General features: G+C 39.2%; 1 protein-coding gene across 7 annotated transcripts in view; it reads right to left on the reverse strand.

Annotated features, from left to right (window-relative positions):
* ARHGEF3 (Rho guanine nucleotide exchange factor 3) overlaps window positions 1-24423 on the reverse strand; it is a 156926-nt gene that overhangs the window by 5144 nt on the left and 127359 nt on the right. For all 7 annotated transcript variants that reach the window (XM_080385015.1, XM_080385013.1, XM_080385014.1 and 4 more), the window contains 6 exons: window positions 22246-22416; window positions 20480-20542; window positions 20037-20133; window positions 19863-19939; window positions 3279-3536; window positions 897-1067 (listed from right to left, as the gene is read on the reverse strand). In XM_080385015.1, the coding sequence (XP_080241141.1) occupies window positions 897-1067; window positions 3279-3536; window positions 19863-19939; window positions 20037-20133; window positions 20480-20542; window positions 22246-22416 (837 nt within the window). The remainder of the gene's footprint in view (window positions 1-896; window positions 1068-3278; window positions 3537-19862; window positions 19940-20036; window positions 20134-20479; window positions 20543-22245; window positions 22417-24423) is intronic.

Here is a 24423-nt window from a genome sequence, read left to right on the forward strand (position 1 = left end):
CTAGTTTGCTATACATTAACTGCCTGCCTAATCTTTATCAGGTGAACCAGAAAACAGCATCCATTTCATCTTTCCATCTCAGCCCTACGGTAAAACAAGAGCCTTCTATTGCATGCATAAGCATGCTACACAGAAGCACTCCTAATGCTTAAAAATGCATTTACAATCCTGCTTGCTTTCTTTGTTGTGTTTTTTTAATAAAACTTTCATAAGCCTAGTTAATGAGAAAAAGATCTTTTTTCAAACTTCCATGTTGTTCCTATTAAATGGGGTGTGGGGTGGAGGGGTGGGCACGGGAATCTAAGAATGGCTGGTTTCTTTTCTATTAATAGCTCCTACTATTCTATGTGTTTTGGGTTTTGTTTGTTGTTGTTTTTTTTTAAACAGAAAGCTCAGGTTATTACACATCAATAGTGCAGACTCCTAGAGACTGGAATTCACAGTATAAAATACCAAATTTCTCTGGTCAATAAATTAACTTTGACTTCAACTAATAATCAAGTTAAACATTCTTAATAACTATGGCCTTTAACAGATTTAAAATTTTTTAGTACACTGTGTGGCACTATAGACTTTATTATCATGTCTCTGAGACCAGAAATACATTTTTTTACTTGCGTTTTTCCTGCAAATTTTATTGAAATTTACCAGATGTACAGCTTAGCTAGAATATTGTTAGATGCCCTGAAGAGGCAGACACACATATAAGCTTATTATCTCCTATGCAGATATCTGAATGCTAACAAAAAAAGTAGTGTTATATGTAATAGTTAATATTTACCAACTTTCCATACATGAGGGCGATGTTTCTGTATGTATACTCACAGCTTTTTTAGCTGTCATGCAAAATGAAGATGTTTTTAACAGCTATTTATGACAAAATATTTATTCCTTACCACTCCCCTGTTGTTCTTCAGGTCACCATGACAACATACAACACGTGAATTATCAATCAGTGAATCCCTTTGGCCTTCTTCAAGGTAAATAAGTCTCTCTTTGTAATACTGGCATTCAGATTCACCAGTCTTTGTGTTGATTTCAGCCACTATGCCCTGAATTATATTTATCTGCAGAAAAACAATGAGAACACATGAACTTTAATTAGACATTCCAATATTCAGACCTATCTCATAACTGAACTGTAGCTACAAGAAAACATTTTTTATTTATGGTGTATTTTTCATAAATATTTTGCCAACCAGTCTATAAGAGTATTATTATTAGCAGCAGAATTAAGCAGGCTACAGTGTACAAAGACAGTGTAGTTTGGCTTTATCATTGTTTCTAACAATGGCTTAAAAATCTGATATTTATCTCTTTATATCAAACTGAAATAGGCAGAATTAAAATAAACAGATGCAAGAAACAATCAGAGATATATTTTTCTGAGGTGAAATGTGCCAATAAATGACACAGGACAAATAACTTGCCTTTAAAATATTTATTTAAATTTTTAATGAACTGAAATCTGCTGCATTGTATAAGAGAACAAGAAACAGAAGAACTAACAAGATCCTTATCCTGCAAAACATGCAACTAGCACAAACCACTAAATTCTCAATTTCTGTTCACTATAAAAACTACCCTCTGGAAATAAGGTAAAATAATTTTATTTTACAATTAAAAGCAATAATTTTGCCTTTTTATTTTAAAACACTTTAAAAAGGAAGCTTTCCCTTTTCTATGAAAATACACTATCTTGAACTTCATTACACTATGCAGTTTCTAAGGACGTTGAGATCAATTTATCTGAAACTTAAAATACAGGTCCTGAATTGGGCATGTGGATGTGAAATTTTGTTGATTTTGGTCAGCTCTTAACAGTGGTCTCACAGGTTGCTTAGACTGATCAGATTCCTCTGTTAAATAACTGGAGGTGGAGCAGGAAAATGGGTGGAGATGTGCATGCCCAAACAGATAATTCAAGAATCTACTGATCCCAGGAGATTTATCAGGGATCAGCTTGGCCCAGTGTGCTTATAGCAGATTGCCAGACAGGAAGACAAATGTACTTCATAACCCTAAACCAGTGTTAAGAGCCAAGCACACAGAGTAATTTCTGTTTCCTAATTTAACTTGGCAAATATACAATTTATTAAATACATGACTTCAAAGATAAATAGTGTTCTACTGAAGTAGAATATTACAAAGCTATATAAGGCTATTGAAGAATCAAGGAAAAATATCCTGATTATATTTTATTAAACAATATAATAAAATAAACAATAATAAAATATATTTTATTACCAAATGCAAGTACTGGAAGAAAGCATTTGTATATGTAGAAAAGCAAGCCTTAGCAGCAAACAGAAGAATTCTTTGAGATATTTATGATTTTTGTTTGGGTTTAAGAGAACATGCACAAGGGGGAATTTAAACCACCGTTGTCCAATTTTACAACAGAGAGTTTGAGCTGGGCATGGGATTTGGGGAAAGAATCCCCAGGACAAAGTCGTCAGATACATGTGTTTTGGAACATGCACTTTCCAAAATATGCAGGAGTGTTATTTTTCATCAAAGAAATGTACAAAATATTCAAATCTAGACAAATCATAAATTTTGTCCTCAAATTATTAATGAAATTTACTTATTTTTAAATACTACTCAAAAGTAGTAGGATACTGATGATATTTATTCATTTAAAAGTCTGTTTCAAACAAATCCACTGCAGTAACCTCATTTACTCCCAGATACACATTTGCATGTGTCCACAAATGATTGGATTTCATGTATATGTGTGTGTGTGTATATATATATATATGTATATATGTATATAGGAAAGAACAGAAATCTTAGAAACCTTTTGGAATTGGTCCCTTTCTATTAATAAAGAAGTTTTTAAAGCTTTGGTTTTACCTCAGAAAGCACAACGCCAAATAAAAAACAGAATAAGGACAAATTCCGGCAGATGGTATTTAAGATTCAGAGGTTATGCTCAAGCCAGGGAATAAAACTAATCTATATGTCTAAAACCTGAAATCTCCACATTACCCAACTTAGATTAGAATGGAGAATGACACTGAAAAGTAAACACAAAACGGACAAGGATCAGACAAGCGCTGTAGAAAACATCTCCCATCCCTTCCCCCCTTTTTTTTGGTATCACTTTGCTACTGAAATCAGATTTAATTGGGGGAGCAGGGCTAGATATTTCATGTAGCAGTTTCGGCTGTTCGTGTAAGTATTAGTATTTCCATATTTTATGTAGTATCCCTTAACTGATTAATAAATTACAAGTGCTATGATCTAAAAAAAAACCCAAACCAACAGTAACTCACAGCTTCTTCCAGATGCTGCTGATCTGGATGATCATTCGGTGTGTGTCTCAAAATTTCTCTGAGTAGTAGTGGGTATTTCACCAAACGGCTTCTTGGGATGTCAAGGAAATTCCAAAGGTCCAGTTTGCGACTAAAAGGAGACTCTAAGCAACGCTGTAGGAAATCTTGCACTCTGTGATCTTGTTTCTTGTGATCCAGTAAAGCTTTGGCTGCTACTTGATTGCTGCAGTAGCTATCGTAGGAGTTTAGGCATGGAAGCTGAGGAAAGAAATAGACTATTCTGCAGCTGAAATAAAGCACAGTTTGCTACACCAAAAGTTGCAAGTGATTCAGGATGTCGGAACTCATGCTGAGAATCTGTTAGCTGAACTTACCTACAATTTATTGATGTTAATGTTTCCAGCATATATAAGGGTTACAAGGGTCCTCTGACCACCTTGTTCATCATTTAAATGATTTAGAAGCACTAGCTCATCTCTTAGATCCTAGAGATCTCCAGTATTATTCAAAGCATTAAAAATATTCGTAAGTTTAAACTGAACACTACTTTGTGCAGACATTAGTTAAACACAGAAGACTGATTTCAATTATGAATGGAAATAAAAGCCTAGGAATGAGTACTCCCAAACCTGGCCTTTTTTAGATAAGCAAACTTCTATAGTCAAACTTCTGTACTGCCTCAAGAACCCTGGCCAAATTAAGATGACAAAACTGTGCCTTAAATCTGAAAAAAATAGCTTGTAATGTTGATTAGAACAATATATCCATTTACAAAATCTGCTAGAACCAAACAATTATATGTAAAAACTTCCAACACAGGAAATTAGATTTGGACATATTTGCACCAAAAGAAGTTCATTGGTGTTCAAACCAACCAGAAAACATTATATTTAAAAATATTTTATGCAAATAAAAACAGATAAAATTTTTGACCCAAGTATATCATTAACTATTTGCATTATATAGCAGTGTGATCATGTTTCTCTTGTTTACAGGAGGCCAATTGCTTTAAAGAATCAGTCACCAATATTTGAGTGAGCGGAGGTTATCTTTATTTGGCAGTGCTGGGTGCATGGGGGATCGCTCCACCGAAGTCATGCACCCAGCACTGCCGAATAAAGATAACCTCCGCTCACTCAAATATTGGTGACTGATTCTTTAAATCAATTTGGCAACCCAGGTGGGACCTCCTCTGCTCGGCTGCAGGACCCATTGAGAGTGGGGACTCCCTAGGGTACCCCCGGGTATTTTCCCGGAGGGGCTCCTCGTCTAATCTGGATCACTGCAGGAGTAGACAAGGACTCCGTCTTGCGGAGCAAAGGTACTATCTTTATTCAAATATCATATTAATTTTAAATATTATATTAATATTATATTTTGAACAGTACTGTTTCAGATATTTCTGTTCTGGGACCGGTCCATCTGTAAAGCTGTCCGTAAGACATAAGATCATTGTATGCTTATGCAGGATGGCGTATGCCGGGTAGCTAGCACTGCAGGTATGCATCTGATTCTGTTCTGGTATTCGTTCCAGTATTAAGGTAATATCGGAACTCTGATTCTGTTCTGGTATTCATTCCGATATTGAGGTAATATCGGAACTCTGATTCTGTTTTGGCCAGAAGACTGACACGTTTGATGATTTGAAGTCAATCTGTGTATATAGGATTAATAATTACAGGGTTACTAATAATAATTTTTATACTCATTTTATGCTGGAAACGTGAGAACATTTCTGTATTAGGTATATTATAAATGTTGGTATGTGGTTATTGTCTTGAACATCCGAGAGGTGAATGTGAACCTCTATATTAAAGTGCATATAGTGTAAAGAATTATTAAGTATATGGCAGGGGTTGCTGCTTAAAGACAAAATTAGTGTCTGAGCAGTTACTCGGTGCTGTTTTGGCATTGATTTGGCGAGCCAGCCAGGAGAACGCTCCACCAGTGCTGGAATCCAGGGGCCTGGGGACCCTCAGGGCCCCCGACTGCATCTTCTGTCAGCAAGACTCCCCTACCCCTCGGCTTCTCACACAGGTGGACAAGGACTTCTGCACAACATAAAAGGTATTTATATTTATTCTTTGTTTTGAATATTTGATTGTCTTAAGATTTGGTTTTACCCCATAAGACAAAAGTCAGGACACCATCTCACAGGGTTGAGAAGAAGGGACACCTTCTGGAAAGGGTAATAGCCCTATTTGATTGTCTTAAGATTTGGGAAGCTAAAAACTACCTTTAGGTTGTCTTAAGATTTGAGGAATTCCTAGAATACAACAACTGAAATAGCGCTCTGTGTCTTGTTTGTTCTATGTGTTGTCTTGTTACATGTTCAAAATTGGAGTTATGAAATGTATGTTGAAAAAAAAAATATTCTGGTAATTCTAGGCAAATAGCTGAAAACTTAACACTCTGCTTAAGGCCCGAAAAAAATTAGAATCTGTTTTTTGGCAATTGTTCACTGAAATGTGTACTTTGTGTGATAATGCGAACTGTCAGCGTTCCTAGAGCTGTATGTAAGTGCAGGGTCTGTGTAACATACTGCCTGTGTGACTGAGGGCTGCCCGGAGAGTGTGACGTGTGTGAGAGATGTGGTGTCACTGTGAAGCGAGTGGGGAGTCCTGATCTGCATGTCTGTGTTCCCCGTGAGGGGCCGGCCAGAGACAGACAGAGCGATTGAAAAATCAATTTATGAAGTGTTGGATGCATAATTAGAAATTAGAGCGGGAGACTGTGGACAAAACATTAGAACTAACATCATTTGGAAAAAGCACGAATTAACCTCTGCCCTTAGTGTCATAGGTGCTGTCGGTATACTCGAACAAAGGGTGGCAAGTGTCTAAGACATATTATCTCCTTGCAAAAATAATAATAAGAAGAAAAATAATGAGACCAAGAAATAAGGCTAAATAGGTCTTGAACTGTGGTGTGTTGATATGGAGAAATAGTGTGAAATGGGGACGCTTAACACCGACTGTGATTGTATATGTCTACTCAGAAATGTGGGTATGGTGACTAGTCGTGGGTGCGGTGTCTGATCACATAGGCACACAGCTCTGAGGAGACAACTACAGTTTTTGAGGAGACGCCTGCCCTTCGATGCCTGCCCTTCTTTCTCTAACAAAAGGGGCTATTTAAAAGAGAATGAGAGAAGATGAGAGACATTCAAATGCTATCTAGAGGGAGGGAGTGCTAAGTCTCCTTGCTGGAGAAGATTAGATGGTCACAAGAACATGAATCACCTACAAACCTGCAAGACCACCACATTCCAGGAAACGGACTGATAAGCTAATTAACATACGAAGCGGGTTTAGGTAACAAATATGTATAGGCGCTAATTGAATATTCATTTGTTTCATTGTATAAATGTGGGATGGTTCGTCACTTCGGGTATGCACGCTTGTGGAGGAGCGATCCCCCGTGCATCTGCGCGCAATAAACATACCTACTTTATAACTTTCGAGTTATAGAGTCTAATTCCGCACGTCAGTTTTGGCGAGCCAGGCAGGAGGATTTCTGCTCGGCTGAGGGACCAGCTGCGGAGCGGACGCTCCTAGGCGCGCCCCGGGAGATTTCCTCGGAGGAGCCTCCTCTTCTCAGCTGTTCACCCGGGAGCAGAAGAGAACCCCTGGATCCGCGGATAAAACGGTATGTTTAGTAACGGGGCGGCTGGTGAGACGCACGGAGACGTCCGGCGCGCAGCGTAGTCCCCAGGAGGAAAGGTACCTTGGGAGGGGGTTTGCTGACCAAGGGGTGGCCGCTAGCGATCTTGAGGGCAGATCGAGCAAACCCGAGGTTACTGCCATTCCTAAAAGCCCGGAGGCCTCGTGACGGAAAGCGGGGGGCGGGACGGAATAAGGCGGAATCTCACAGGAACAAGAGGGACCTCTTAGCAAAAGTAAAAGGGAAACTTTTGCGTAGGAAAAAAGGAAGCTAAAAACTTCCATTGGGTTGTCGTAAGAATTGGGGAATTCCTAGAATATAACAACTGAAATGGCGCTCTGTGTCTTGTTTGTTCTGTGTGTTGTCTTGTTACATGTTCAAAACTTGTAGTTATGAAATGTATGTTGAAAAATAATAATATTCTGGTAATTCGTGGCAAATAGCGGAAAACTTAACACTCTGCTTAAGACCAGGAAAAATGTGGGGGTTTTTTGTTTGTTGTTTGTTTTTTGGTAATTGTTCATTGAAATGCATACTTTGTGAACTGTCAGTGTTCCTAAAAGTTGTACATAAGTGCATGGTACCGTATAACATACTGCTTGTGTGACTGCGGGCTGCCCGGAGAGTGTGAATGGTGTGATTGAGATGCACATTTTGATTTTCCGTGTATAGCTTAATTATTTTGACTGAGTGTGAGTGCAAGAGTGCTTGAGACACGCGTTTGAGTGCAATACGAGTAAGGAGCTCTATCCGCGTTTCCGACCTTGGGTGGCTAAGGTGGCCGGAGAAAAACAAAGTAATTAAAATTGTAAAATGGGAAATGGAAGGAGTAAGCCCTGTGAAAAATCGCCCTTGGGTTGTATATTAAAACACTGGAGTGATATCGTAGGACATGGTGGTACCGAAAATAGAAGGAAATTGATTAAATATTGTAATCAGTGGTGGCCTTTGTATAAATTGGGGAGTGATGCGAAATGGTCTCAGGAGGGAGGAACGTTAGATTATAACACTCTCCTGCAATTAATGTTGTTTCTGAGGAGAGAGGGAAAATGGGACGAAGTATCGTATACAGACATGTTCTTCGTCCTCCAGGACAAACCTGAGTGGCAAAAGGACTGTGGATTAGTACCCCCTCGGGATCCTATGGTACTAACACTAGAAAGAGTGCGGGATTAACATCACCTGATCTTTGATTATGGCTCTAGAAAAGGATGGAAAAAAAAAAAAAAAAAAAAAAACAAAAAAAACCTGAGACCTAAACTAGAAAGATGTTCTTGTTGAAATTTTTGTGTTAAAAAGCTCAGGTTGCGGTTCCTTCTGTGGAGCAACCAGAATGAAACACGTTGTAAGATAAAAACTTGTACTAATGTATGTAAAACCTGAGGCAGGGGTGGGTGGAGAATCAAAGACCTTGTGAAAGTGTTAAAGTATTGGGGTGAGTTTGTACAAACCCCCGTACCCCCTCGAAGGTGCGACTGAGTCATGCTGGATGCACGGCAGGGTGTTTGCTATTTGCCTGCGAAGGCTGATATGTAATAACACAGACTTAAAGCAACAAGTAGCAGATTTGCATTCAGGGTAAGAAAGAGTTAAAACAGAAGTGCTGCTGCAGAGGCAGGCCTGTGTAACCTGCAGAGCAGGAACAGCATCTCCTGCCCCGAATCCTCCTGATGGTGGGGAGGAGGGGTTGCTGTTGCTGACAATTGAGCAGAAGGACCTGACAATGTCACCCCAATTGCTGCAGCATTTGCAGTACAACAGGACCCATAACTGCCCTACTGAATATGAAACCAACTTATTTGTTGAACTTCAGTAAAAAATAATTATTTGTTACAGTTGTGGGAGCTGCTGGCCACCAGGAAAACATCCTGAAACCTTTAAAGTACAAACTAAGAAAACAAACAAGAATGCCAAATTCCCCAAAGGCCCTTCTTGGTAGGGACTTATTAGAACAATTGGAGGCAACAATCAAATTTAAAAAAGGGGAAATTACTCTGGAAGTAAATGATCACCAATACATACAGGTTATGAGCCTATCTTTGGCCAGTACTCCTATAAAAAGGGAAATTGATACCAGAATTATTGATCAGGTATATCCCGGAGTATGGGCAATTGACATGCCGGGACGTGCCAAGAATGCATCACCTGTTATAGTAAAATTAAAGGAAGGACAGGGTGCGATAAGAATTAAACAATACCCACTGAAAAGGGAAGATAGGGAAGGAATTCGTCCAAACATAGAGCGATTCATAGAATTAAAACTACTAAAAGAATGTGAGTCAGAATTTAACACACCTATCCTCCCAGTTAAAAAACCTGATGGGTCTTATAGGATAGTTCAAGATTTAAGGGCCATTAACAAAATAACAGAGGATCTGTATCCTGTAGTAGCTAACCCCTATACCTTACTAACCACCCTGACACCTGACCTAGCTTGGTTCACAGTTTTAGACTTAAAAGATGCCTTCTTTTGCCTCCCTCTCCACTAAGCCAGCCAAAGAATTTTTGCTTTTGAATGGGAAAATCCCAGAAGCGGTCAAAAGACCCAGCTCACATGGACGGTGTTGCCACAGGGGTTTAAAAATAGCCCCACAATTTTTGGAAACCAATTAGCAAAGGATTTGGAGTTATGGGAACCACCGTCAGGAGAAGGGAAAGTGTTACAATATGTAGACGATCTTCTTATTGCAACCAGAACCGAAGAATCTTGTATTATTTGGACTGTGAGCCTGCTGAACTTTCTGGGACTACAAGGATATCGGGTTTCTAAGAAGAAGGCACAGGTGGTGTTACAACAAGTCACATACCTAGGGTACGAGATCAGTGCCGGACAACGGGTCCTAGGGAAGGCCCGAAAAGAAGCCATATGCCAAGCCCCCCGACCACGAACTGTAAAGGAACTGCAGACATTTCTGGGAATGACAGGATGGTGCAGGCTTTGGATATGTAATTATGGCTTGCTTGTTAAACCATTATATTCCCTGATAGCAGCTAATCAGAAGGATCTTCAGTGGGATGCTGAATCAGACAGAGCTTTCCATGAACTGAAGAAAGCCTTAATGTCGGCACCAGCACTAGGACTTCCTGATGTGAGTAAGCCATTTTTCCTATTTTCCCATGAGAAACAGGGAATGGCATTAGGAATACTGGCACAAGATTTGGGACCATACAGACGGGCAGTGGCATACTTCTCTAAACAGCTGGATGCCACTGCAAAAGGGTGGCCTGGTTGCCTGAGAGCAGTAGCAGCTGTCATCCTAAACATCCAGGAGGCCCGGAAGTTTACCTTGGGCCAGAAAATGACTGTCTTAGTATCCCACACAGTGTCTGCAGTCCTTGAAACAAAAGGGGGGCATTGGCTCTCCCCACAGAGATTCCTAAAATACCAGGCCATAATGGTGGAACAAGATGATGTTGAGATCGTGACTACAAACGTCGTCAATCCGGCCTCGTTTCTTAATGGGAATGTTGGCGAATCAGTCGATCATGACTGTCTAGAAACAATCGAAGCCACTTATTCTAGTAGGACAGATCTCAAGGATGTTCCTATTAATGGAGCTGAACATTGGTTCACGGATGGGAGCAGCTATATGCTGAATGGAAAGCGACATTCCGGATATGCTGTTACAACCTCTGAAGAAGTGATAGAATCGGGACCGCTACCAGCTGACACTTCGGCACAGAAGGCTGAAATCATAGCCCTTACTCGAGCTCTGGAAAGAGCTCAGGGAAAACCTATAAATATTTGGACTGATTCTAAATATGCCTTTGGAGTGGTACATGCTCATGGAGCAATATGGAAAGAAAGGGGACTATTAAACTCCCAAGGAAAAATCATCAAACATGCAGAAGAAATTTTGAAACTCCTAAATGCAGTCCAGCTTCCTGAAAGGGTGGCAATTATGCACATCAAGGCACACCAGAAAGTGAGCACAGAATTAGAAAGAGGAAATGAACTGGCGGACAGGGAAGCAAAACAGGCAGCCAGAAAAGCAATCAAGGTAGAGGGTGCGCTAATACCCGATGGACAAATATCTCTAGAAGGTAAACCAGACTATACTAAAGAAGATCGCAAACTGATTTCTGACCTAGAGGGATCATATAATGAGGAAGGGTGGGCTGTAATCTCACATGGGAGAATAGTGATTCCTTCCTACATGGTATGGTCAGTAGTTTGGGAAGAACATAGAAAAAGGCACTGGGGGGCAGAAGATCTCACTAAAAACATAATAGCACGAAACTTGTATACTACTATTAGACAAGTAACCCAACAATGTGATCTTTGTCTCCAGACTAATCCTAAGATTACCAAGGGGCCAAAGTTGGGAAAAATTGGGAAAGGAAATGTTCCAGGGCAACATTGGCAGATTGATTTCTCGGAACTTCCAAAAAAAGGGGGGTATCGATATTTATTGGTACTAACAGATACCTTTTCAGGTTGGCCAGAAGCCTTCCCGTGCAGAACTGCTAAAGCCCGGGAAGTGACCAAAATACTGCTCCAAGAGATAATACCTAGGTTTGGAGTCCCAGCGGTAATGTCCTCGGATAGAGGACCACATTTTGTGTCCAGAATAGTGCAACAGATCAGCCACCATCTAGGAATAGATTGGCAATTACATACCCCATACCGACCACAATCAAGTGGCCAGGTGGAAAAGATGAACCATCTAATCAAACAACAGATTGTCAAGCTAGGCCAAGAAACAAATCTAACTTGGCCCCAATATTTGCCATTAGCTCTTACACGAATTCGAACTAGACCAAGAGCAAAAGAGGGGCTTAGCCCATTTGAAATTTTATATGGACGACCCTATGGGGTACAAAAGGGGACGTCTTCACAGATTGGTGAAGAAACAATGACTTCCTATATGGTGGCACTAAACAAACAATTAATAAGAATTGAGAAGCATGTGATGGGAACACGCAGTAGGGGTCTGGATGGACCTGTTCACGATATACGACCAGGGGACTATGTATACGTTAAGTGTTTTGCAGATAAAACCCTGGAACCACAGTGGACCGGACCTTTTCAAGTCCTACTCACCACCTACACTGCAATCAAGGTTGAGGGACAGAATTCTTGGATTCACCATACCCGGATCAAGAAAGCCCCTGCAACTTCGTGGAAAGTAACCCCAAATAAAAAAGAACTGAAACTTAAATTTACTCGGACAAATGGGAACAATGTGGGTGGCAAGTAAGTGAACCTGAGCGGTTGTGGATCCTCCATATGGGAAGGGCACCACAACAAACAATATAGAACAATAGAGTCTGGGACTGAGCCAGTGGCCAGTCTTGCCCAACTTGTTATCAGTAAGCCCCAACTCAAACAAAGATATTTTGATCAAAACAGATTTTATATGTATATGTGAGGAACGTTTAGATTCTTAAAATGATCAATAGTGGGTTTAAACCATTTGTGTTTTTTTGTACCCTCTCTCTTGCCTACAACCAAGAGCCTGATAACTGGCCTTGGAATCATGCCCAGAAAAAACACACTGGAATAATGGGAAAGGTGGACTCAAAGACGAAACTAGCTATGGTGTTTTTTTCTGAAAATGAGGTGTACCAAAGGAATCAATGGGATCGGGAGGATGTACACAAAGTCGACCGATTATGGGGAAAATTAGGAGATAGGATAAAAGTAGGGTGTCAAACATATAATGAAAAAGATAACACCAAGATTTCAGGAGACACCCTGATTAATGTCAGAAAGGTAGATAAGGAATTTACCCTTCTAAATACAACCATGTGCTTTAATTCACGGGAATGCTGGCACAATTTTACCTTAACCAAGCCCATCTTTATAATATGCCTAGGAAAATATCCTTTTGAACATAGAACATGGGCCAGAAAGATAGGCGACAAGTGGCAAACCAGTAGATTTAGAATCTTGTATTATGCGAGAACAGCAGGGCTTCCTCTGTGAAAGCAATACTATAATGGCTCAGGATACTTGTTTAGATACAGATCAGAAAATATGCCATTTCGAGGCCCGACCAAATGCAAACTTGAAAACAGTAATTATATATGCAGGGAAGGGATGTGCGTGTTTGAGAACTAAGTGTAACACAATAACCGTAGATGGGGAGGTAAAGGAGACTGCACAATATTCAAATTACTGTATCTGTAATTTTACATCTAACTTTACCCTATCACAGATGATAATTCCTACCCCCATAGGACTAAATATAAGCAGTATAAAAGAACTATTAAAACATGTAGATTTTACAACGTATACTGGAAGAAACCAAAGAAAAGGGACACGAAACTCTTCTTATGATATAGAGGGGATCAAGAAAGTTGGTGGAATACTCTCTTTGGCTGGTCACCTTCTGCAACAGGAATTCTTAACACTATGGTACACCCCATTGTGATCTTATTGATCAGTTGAGGAATTTCCTTAATACTAACTATTATGTTCTATTTGTGGTTTTGGAGAATGTTTAAAAGGGTAACACTTATGTATGATGCTTTATATCATTTGGGAAGACTGCTTAAGTAAAAGAATTTACTTAATTTAATAAAAAGGGGGGATTGATATGGAGAAATAGTGTGAAATGGGGACGCTTAACACCGACTGTGATTGTATATGTCTACTCAGAAATGTGGGTATGGTGACTAGTCGTGGGTGCGGTGTCTGATCACATAGGCACACAGCTCTGAGGAGACAACTACAGTTTTTGAGGAGACGCCTGCCCTTCGACGCCTGCCCTTCTTTCTCTAACAAAAGGGGCTATTTAAAAGAGAATGAGAGAAGATGAGAGACATTCAAATGCTATCTAGAGGGAGGGAGTGCTAAGTCTCCTTGCTGGAGAAGATTAGATGGTCACAAGAACATGAATCACCTACAAACCTGCAAGACCACCACATTCCAGGAAACGGACTGATAAGCTAATTAACATACGAAGCGGGTTTAGGTAACAAATATGTATAGGCGCTAATTGAATATTCATTTGTTTCATTGTATAAATGTGGGATGGTTCGTCACTTCGGGTATGCACGCTTGTGGAGGAGCGATCCCCCGTGCATCTGCGCGCAATAAACATACCTACTTTATAACTTTCGAGTTATAGAGTCTAATTCCGCACGTCAGTGTGTTCTGAGATAAGTATGGTGCCTCCAGTAATAACCAATACATTGTAGACAAATACCAGACTCATTAGGAAGATGGGGGGGGGCAGACCGAGCCAAGAAATAAATACCGAAACACCCTTGGGATGTATTTGGAAGCATTGGAAAGAATTTGGCGGAATTCCCAGTGGAAAATTGAACAAAAAGACATTTTTAAAATATTGTCAGAATTGGTGGCCTTTGTATGCATTAGGTGATGGTGAAAGATGGCCCCTCGAAGGAAGTCTTATATTACAACGCAATTTTACAGCTTATGCTCTTTCTTTGTAGAGAACAAAAGTGGGATGAAGTCATGTGTGCAGATATGTTTGTGTGACAGGACGGGATTAACACCACCTGATCTTTGATTATGGCTCTGATATGGAGAAACAGTGTGAAATGGGGACAATGGACATCGATTGTGATTGTATGTCTACTCAGGAATGTGGGTATGGTGACTAGTCATGGGTGCGGTGTCTGGTCACATAGGCACACAGCCTTGAGGAAAGGCCTGCCCTTCTTCCTCTGACAAAGGGGCTATTTTAAAAAAGAATGAGAAAAGGATGAGAGATATTCCAATGCTATCTAGAGGGAGGGAGTGCTAAGTCTCCTTGCTGGAGAAGATCGGATGGTCACAAGAACATGACAACCTACAAACCTGCAAGACCACCACATTCCAGGCAAAGGACTGATAAGCTAATTAACATACGAAGGGAGAGTAAGTGGGTTTAGGTAACGAATATGTATAGGCGTTAATTGAATATTCATTTGTTTCATTGTATAAATGTGGGATGGTTCGTCACTTCGGGTATGCATGCTTGTGGAGGAGTGATCCCCCGTGCATCTGCGCACAATAAACATACCTACTTTATAACTTTCGAGTTATAGAGTCTAATTCCGTACGTCAGCTCCAGAAAAGGATAGGGAAAAACTGAGACCTAAACTAGAAAGATGTTCTTGTTGAAATTTTTGTGGAAAAAAAAAAAAGAGCTCAGGTTGTGGTTCCTTCTGTGGAGCAACATTATAAGATAAAAACTTGCACTAATGTATGTAAAACCTAAAGCAGGGTGTGGAGAGTCAAAGATCCTGTGAAAGTGTTAAAGTATTGGGGTGAGTTTGTGCAAACCCCCGTACCCGCTCGAAGGTGCGGCTGGACACATGGCAGGGTGTTTGCTGTTTGCCTGCGAAGGCTGATAGGTAAGAACAGAGATGTAAAGCAACAAGTAGCAGATTTGCATTCAGGGTAAGAAAGAGTTAAAACAGAAGTGCTGTTGCAGAGGCAGGCCTGTGTAACCTGCAGAGCAGGAAGAGCATCTCCTGCTCCAATCCTTCCGATGGTGAGGAGGAGGGTGTTGCTGTTGCTGACCATTGAGCAGAAGGACCTGACAATGTCACCCCAATTGCTGGAGCATTTGCAGCACAACAGGACCGGTGGGGGCCCCTTTAGGGCAGGCAGTGGGTCTGAAGAGAATAAAGGTGAATCTTTGATGGGCAAATTTAGATGTTTGAAAGTTGGTTGTGAAAGACTTATCAGGATGATGTAATAGGACTAGATAAAGGTTCGAGTTGATTGTTACTAGGTAATTGTGATGTAGAAAAGTTGATAGAAGGAACAGGGAACATGTACAGAAGGTAAGACAAGAAGAGCTGGGTCGTGCTAAACTGGTAGAGGAGATGAGGCAGAGACAGAGGAGCAATGTCAGGCAGAAGTGAAAGAGTGAATCCCTCTCCTATGGGATCGGATCAATGTACATATTGTAGGGAAAGTGGGCACTGGAAGCGAGACTGCCCTAAGCTAAAGAACCAGCAAGGGGTTCTGGTGAACTAGGGACTAAGAAAAATGAGGTGGAATTTTTAGTGAATACAGAAACAAGTTATTTGGTGTTAAACTTCAGTGAAAAGAATTTGTTACAGTTGTGGGAGCTGCTGGCCACCAGGAAAACATCCTGAAACCTTTAAAGTACATAAGAATGCCAAATTCACCAAAATCTTTGTTGGGATGAGATTTATTAGAACATCTAGACGTTTAAAGAAGGAGAAATGAAACCAAAAGTTAAAAATGATCAAGTAAATTGAAGTCTTGAGCTTATCTTTAATTCAACAGAAAAGTGGAAAAGAGGACCTCCCTGAAGTAAAAGAAATCTTTAACCAGGTATATCCGGAAATAACTTCCAGGTAAGGCGAAAAATGCTTTACCTGTTACAGTAAAAATGATAAGCGGGAGGCCTGCCCGGTTCAGGTAAAACAATATCCCTTGGTCAGCAGGGCTGTGGGGGATATTGGCATAAAAACTGAGATAAAACGCACTCTGTAGTAGCTCTACTAATGTAAATCTGTGTGTTTTGCCATGACAGTGATTTGTTATGGGATGCGCAGATGAAACTCTGCATTGACAACGAAGTACAAGGAATAAGGTTGGTCAGGTGCCTCCCACCATAGTCAAGGGCAAGATTGGGCTGGCCTCTGTGTTTGCCACCAAGAAGAATCTTGAGCTCCGCTGTTGGCTGCAAGCCAGTAGGTGTTGAGCGGTGGGAACATGTGCCATGCCAGACCTTGATGTGAGGAATGGCCCCCTCCGTTATAAGAGGGTCATCCAGGAAGGAAGAACATAAGATGACCCACTGAGGGACTGATTTGGAAATTGGAAACCGCCTGGCCGACCATGAGGCCAGACGAGTAGCAGAGGAGGTGGGAAAGGAGGAATTAATACCAGACGATAAAATCCAAACTGTAAGTACAGATCAGGAGCCAAACTATTATAAAGAAGACCTAAAGCTAATTCAGGACATGAATGGTAAAATAAAATTAAATAAGTGGGCTTATTTGGCAGATGGCTGTATAGTGGTACCATCCAATTTAATATGGACCACAGCCCTAACAGAACATAATTAAGACTCATTGGGGAGCTGATACGTTATATGAAAGTCTAAATCAGAAATTGATAGGGCGAAACTTATATACTGTAGTAAAACAGGTGACTCAGCAATGTGAAGTGTGTTTACGTAATAATCCCAATGTAGCAAATAGAATAAAACTAGGGAACATTAGTAGAGGAAATTATCCAGGACAACAGTGGCAAGTTGATTTTTCCGAACTCCCAAGAAAAGGAGAGGTACCGATATTTATTAGTTATGACTGGTATGTTTTCAGGTTGGCCAGAAACTTTCCCTTATGGAAGAAATAAAACAAGAGAGGTAACGAAAGGATTGTTAAATGAGATTATTCCCCGCTTTGGGGTTCCGGCAACAATCTCTTCTGATAGAGGCTCACACTTTTGTGCCAAAATAATACAAGTGAATACAGTATTAGGAATAGATTGGCAATTACACACTCCTTATAGGCCTCAAGCAAGTGGGCAAGTGGAAAAAATAAACCATTTAATTAAACAACAGACAGTGAAAATAGGACAAGAGACAAATCTAACTTGGCCACAATATCTTCCCTTGGCATTATTAAGAATACGAACTAAACCGAGAACAAAGGAGAATTTGAGCCCTTTTGAAATATTATATGGGAGACCGTACCAGTTACAATTTGCTGGAAAAGATTTAAGGCAGTTAGGGGAGGGATAATTGTGTGAATATGTGAAGACCCTCCAGGGACAATTAAAAGTTATAAATAAACAAGTATTGGGAACAAGGGCCAGAGAGTTGGATCAACCAGTCCATTCCTTTAAATCTGGTGACTATGTGTATATAAAGACTTTTTTGGGGAAACCTTTGGAAGAAAAATGGGAAGAACCCTGTCAGGTGCTGCTGACAACCTTCACCGCTGTCATGACAACCTTCACCGCTGTCAAGATAAGAGAACCACCAGCCTGGATTCACTATTCTCTGATAAAGGCGGCTCCTGAGAGAGAAATTATGGGCCGCCACCCCGGCAGGACCCATGAAACTATGGTTCTTTAGATCATAAAGAAATCTCCGGAGACACAATGGACTGTCAAAAAGGATGAGGGACGTTTGTGTAAAGTTATTCTGGTCTTAATTGTAACTGTTGTAGAGAGAACTGTATTAGAAACTGAAACATGAGTAAACAATACCCGTCTTCAAACGTTGCAAATCATTGTTAATGCTACGAAAGCTAAGGAATGCTGGATACGTGCTTCTTCCTAAAGGAGGCTTGCTAACACCCCTGTATGGGGTGGCCTCTCAGAACTGGAATTATCTCGATGACAAATGGCCTACCTATCCAGACTTTTGGAAAAAGCCAAACGATGGTGGAGGATATTGCCTATTTGATAATTAAACAAATGAGTTGGGTCCCAAGTTTGATTTACAAATATTAAACTTAACCACCACAGTAGTTATGAAAAGTGATAATAACTGTCATTGGAAAGCTCAAACAGGACAGGAGGAGCATGTCCTGGAAACCCAGGGCAAAATACTTGTTCCCAATCTGATGGATGGAATGATTAAACAGACATCCATAAGATATGGAACAAGGTGCAGATCCTCATGAAATTACTAAAGATGATTTATCATGGAGTTTTAAAGCTATATGGGACAAACTGACTTCATGGTTACCTAATTTGGAATGGTTAAAGCATGCTTTTTTTGTAACATTTATTGTAATAGTTTTAGGAATAATATGTGTATTACTTCAATGTTTTGTTTGGTGCTGTCAAAGAATGATCATAAGGCATAATGATTTTTTTGTAGTTGCAAAAGAATTTGCAAAAGTTACTAGAAAAGGGGGGAATGAATGATGAATGATGTACCACTTATCTATAGGATGATGTACTTATGTTTATCTAAAAGTTGGGAAATGTCCAAGGACCCTTATTGCTAACATGATGGATGTACTAATTGCTAGGTCCTTGGATTTGTCATCTTTAAAAAGGCCATCTGGTCCTAAGTTCCTGTTGTTTATACAACGTGGCAAAGACAAGGACTTAAATCATGGTCACTAGTTTAGTGAGATATGTAAATGAGTTCCTGGAATTGTAATGAATATGTAAACGATTTCCTGGAAAGCTAATGAATAGGTATGAGTTGCTTGTATAAAGAGGGGACTGAAAAATCCCCTCGGTGTGCATGACTTTGGTGGAGCAATCCCCCATGCACCCAGCGCTGCTGGATAAAGATAACCTCCGCTCACTCAAATAATGGTGACTGATTCTTTAAATCACAGTTTCACAGAGAGCTGTTAAATGTGTTATTTCCCAATCTCTTAAAAAATTTCAAGCCCTTTTTTCTGCTAAATTTCATTACATACATATACTTAGAAATAAACTTTTCACATATCTATAATACTTTAAAAAACAGCTCCTTTTTAATATAATGAGCAATTTTAATATATATTTAAATAATTTAATATAATGAGCAATCAACAAAAGTAACAAAAACTGTTTTCAGTGTTTTATGTTGTTGGATGCTAGTGAAAGTGAACTTACCATCTTTTGTGGGGCAGTAACAGCATCTCTCTCGTATCCCTGCCTGCCTTATTTTTACAAGCTTCTAGAAAATTAGTACCTTTGACAACACTAACAACTACCTGTTACCTTGACTGGAACAGACCAACAACGTTCAGAAATAGCTGTAGGGTGCCCTTACACAAAGTGACTGTTCAAGCTTCATTTCCCTAGGAAACCAGAATACAAACGTGGGCAGGTTCTTAAGTGATCTACATCAAACTCTGGTCTGACTCTTGATTTTTATTTAAAGCATATTAAATACTGCTCATCTCCTGAATAGCAAAAGTTTTAGAAACAACATCCTAGTCTAAATCTTTTAAAGGAAATTGTCTGATAAAAACTATGTTGCAGCTCCAACTATGTCCCAAAACTGATTAAAAACTCTGCCTTACCCAGCCCACAAGGATATGGCCAACATGTTCTGTTGATCCATCAGGTTTCCTGACTTCTTGAAGTCGCCTAAGAAGATCTGATCATGATTAAAAAAAAAAGAGAAACTTCACTTAATGAACCAGATGACTATAAATCTACGTGCAATAGTAACACAGAGACTATTTGAGTTTTACCTTCATGTAGAGGAATTAGAGAGTCCAACGTTCCAAAAATTTGGTTCAGCTCTTGCTCTGTCATTATGGAAAGTTTAAGCATTGGGTCATGATAAGCCTGAAAAGAAAAAAAGGGCAGCTCTGTAACTAATTTATCATTGGTAGTTGAAAAATTAGTGCGAGCGTGTAAAGCTCCCTGGTAAGTAAAAACAGAACAATTGCTGAGAATATTTTTAAGTTTCATAACTATATCTTAAACTACCATTTAATATTAAATTAAAAAAATAAAGCAGTGCACTTAAGTGTTTCAGAAAGAATGGGAAAATAGAAATATATTTTAGTCTTCTTCCCCTCTTACTGTCTTAGCGATTACAAAAAGCAAGGATTATTTTAGAAGTGGTAAGAGCCAATGAATACTGTTTGTTGTGGGGGTTTTGTTTGGGTTTTTTTAATAAGAAACATACCTTTTTTGCTAACTTCAGATCTTCTATCAAGTCTTCTTCTCCCTGGGAAAGTTCAAAGATAGCCTGTAAAAAGAGACACAAATATTACAACATATCTTTATTTAATTTATACTCACTCTACTCTGAACAGCTGTCTTAACACCACAAAGCAGAAATTCTCTGCTAAATCTAATTGCAGAAATAAGGTGAGGTTTTATTCCTACAGAATCATGTGCAGTATTTTTTTTTAACAGTTATGTCTGATTGTTGATAAAATGCTTATCTGAAATAACCACAGAATTAACTTTTTTCAAACTGGTGTATTTCTAGGTGGGGGAGCTCTCCTCAGTGTGGTATTTTGACTCGGCTATACCTTACCTGTTCATACAAGTATTTACATAGGAGTTTGTTGTGTTCCGATTTAACACATGCGGTGGTAAAAGTTCCGGGTTAGCTAGCAAGTAAAAGACAGATCTTTAAAACATTTGTTTGGTAACGAGTGCTTATTTTGGTACATGTTTATTTTTTTGTTATGAAGGCTGAGTCCTACTGAAGTGTCAGCTGACGTCAGTTACTTCTCTTGAAGCAGATTTGAGACTTTAAAGCTAGCAGATTAAAAATCATCCCCCCACCCCCACCCCCCCAATACACCGGCTTATCAAAATACCATTGTTATTTACTTATTGTATGATTTCATTCTAAATTTGGGTGTAGTAAAAGCTAACACACTTTAGTTAGAATTACTAACTTTACAGTTAAGGCTTTCAACGTGTGTAAATCATGGAAGAACATCTTCGGCTAGTGCGGATTCTCCGAGCTTGGTAATACGCATACGCAGAAGCCTTGCCCGAGTGTGAGTTACCTGTGGCACACGCACGGAAGCGGTTCAGACACTCTGTTGAGGCATGCAGTGTCAGAACCAATACAAAGCTGAACCCTCACGCAAAACTTCCCGGAATACAGCTCATTTCTTTGGGTTCTATGAAGGGTCCTGGCTTCTGCCCACAAACAGTAATGACTGTAATGCTATGCAAACAGTTTCTGCAGTTTATTTTTTAATAAGCTGCCTCTGAAGTTCTCAATTTAAAATGTTACTTCCCATGAATTCCTGTGTAATGTTAAAACCTGCACAAGAAATGCTTGATGTTACTGTTGTTTGATTTATGGCTTAGTCCATGCAGTATTCTCAGAGAGACTGTTATAAACTTTGTTGATACTGACAGAAATTTATTTAGAAAAAAATATATTCTTGATTCCGCAGAAGCTCTGTCATCAACTAACAGTAACATGAACTATTCAGAATTTATCACATACAACACATTAAACCACTGACATACTCTTTTTTTTTTTTTTTTTTTTGCTTTGGAAGATACATCTTTTGATCCATATTTCATCTTTCTAGCACCAAAAACTTCCTCAAAGACACTTTTTTCCACCAAGGGAAATGATTGTGCATTTCCGCATGTACATATCACTTTATGAATACCTGTTCCTGAAATGCTGATCTATCATTACCTGAACAACAAAATGAAACATCAAAATATCATCCATCACTACAGAAAGTGTCATACAGCACACACAATCACAGTACAATATATTAAGGATATATGATGAACTGATTTTAAAAAAGAATACATTCATCTAATATAGCTTGAATTATAAAGACCAGGGTTCTGTTTAATTTCAGGAAAGCTTCAAGTGTTATCTTGATGCCTCCTAGCATTCCTCAACTCCATGCTTTCAAGATGACTTTTGAACACGAAATTTACGGTAAAAAAAAATTATACCTCTTGACGCTTGATTTCTTTAGATGTAAGCATGTGATTGACACAAACATCGAAGGTCTCACTCCATAGTTTGCTGTCTCTCCGCTTTGTGTTAGCAGGAGGCATATTTCGAGACCATGGTCGTGGACTGAACAGATCTGGGCGACTGTCACTACGGAAACTGATAGATCGCTAGAAACATAGAAGAATAGTTTTGTTAGAACAGTTTCACATTTCATTTTTTTTTTTCCCTAAGGAATTTATATACATAGTTCAGTACAACAAGCAAACTATCTAATTAGTTTTACTGAGAACTTAAGAGCAATGTTTAGTACTGGGAATGCAAGAGAAATTGTTTTTATACATCCTTATGGAAGGCCAGTACTTCCAGTCCTGCAGTGAACTATGTCCATGTCCTGTTCTCAAAACATTTGCAACTATACAAGGCATTCATATATCATGTAACAAGAATGAACCGCGTGGATAATGGCAGAATGGTCCAAGACACTGAACTAACATAACTGATCAAATACAAAATTTCAATTTAGTAAACAGACAGGAATTATTCATGCATTGCACATCTGCCTCGTTAGGTCCCTAATACTTAAAAAATTAGAATTAATGCAAATTTTAGAGATAAAACTAGTAATAATACTTTTTTGGTTCATTTGTTGAAAGAAAGATTAAATTGTTACACAGAAACTCGGGGAAAGCTTGGACTGCAAAATCTGGCAGATAACTCACCTTGTGTATTCACTTAAAGTCAACAGAACTGTTGGGTTTTGTTTGGGGGGGGGGATTGTTCAGAGATGTCTGTACTGAGAAACGATAGGTCCTACCTCGAGGATATCAGATGAAAATGTGCATTACATCAAACGCATATCAATGGTTTAAGAAAAAAATGTTTTCTCAGTTGGGCAGAAAGAGGGTTCATAAGGTCAGACTGCACTTCAAAACCTTTCATCTTACCTTAATAAGTGTCTTGCTACCTGATGATAACACTTTTTTTTTTTTTTTTTTAACTGTCAGAATCGTGAAATATTTGATTGGTATAATTGTTCCAGATATGACATATGTCCATAAGCAGGATTTAAAAAATTAGTACTATGATGCCCAAACTGACCAAACCAGTTTGATACATGAAGAAACCCTTTCAAGTGGCAACATCCTGCCTCTTTGGATAAATTATAAGATCATAGAATAGCTTGGGTTGGAAGGGACCTTGAAGACCATATAGTTCCAAGCCTCCGCTAGGCCAGGTTGCTCCAGGCCCCATCCAGCCTGGCCTTGAGCACTGCCAGGGACGGGGCATCCGCAGCTGCTCGGGGCAAACTGTGACAGTGTCTCACCACCCAGACAGTGAAGAATTTCTTCCTTACGCCTAATCTAAATCTACCCTCTTTCAGATTAAGAAACTAATTCACATAGAAAGGTGCGAAATGGGTATTTGAGAGAAGAACAATCACATTATCTTTAAGGAAAAGGTATGTCAATGTTCAGACTTTAATGTTTATGGTGAGCAACAAGCCAAATTGTTTTCACACCATTTGCACCTACTTATTTCTTACTATTTGAAGAAATGAGTTAAACAATCAGTACTAGCAGATAGCAAATTGTGAAATACTGGTTTTGTGTTCTACTATTGTAGAATCTTTATTAATATTTCTGGAGCCTGTAAACTCTGATGAAGTGTACCAGCACCTCAGTATTTGTTATGTTGTCTGGTCCTAAACTTCAATAAAAACAAGTCCAACTTTAAGTGAGACTTGAGAGTTCTATTTGTCTGTAGACTCTTAAAAAGAATTTGGGCTAAGAATGGATACTTGTGCTCTTACTGTGGTATTTTGAAAAGATTCCTTTCTTGCTTCATTTAAATTAAAGGTTTCTTTTTGAGGTCCTACTTCTGAAATGCCTCAAGTATTTCACATTGTTAAAATACTACGCATTTTTGTTGTTATTTAAAACCTGTGTTATATAACGCAATTGTCTTTAATTGAAAGCAAAATAAACTCTCTTCATTACCAGGCTATACAGCATATACGAAGTACAATATTTGAAATTCTCCTCTGAAGATAAGAGCCCATGAAATGCAAACATAGTACCTATAAATACAGTATGTTTTTAAAATATCAGAAGACATATTATATAAATAAATAGCAGCTTTTTAACAGAACCCATTTTGAGCCCTACTTGGAACTG

Source organism: Falco punctatus, assembly GCF_963210335.1.
Source record: "Falco punctatus genome assembly, chromosome: 4".
In the NCBI taxonomy this organism is placed as follows: Eukaryota; Metazoa; Chordata; class Aves; order Falconiformes; family Falconidae; genus Falco; species Falco punctatus.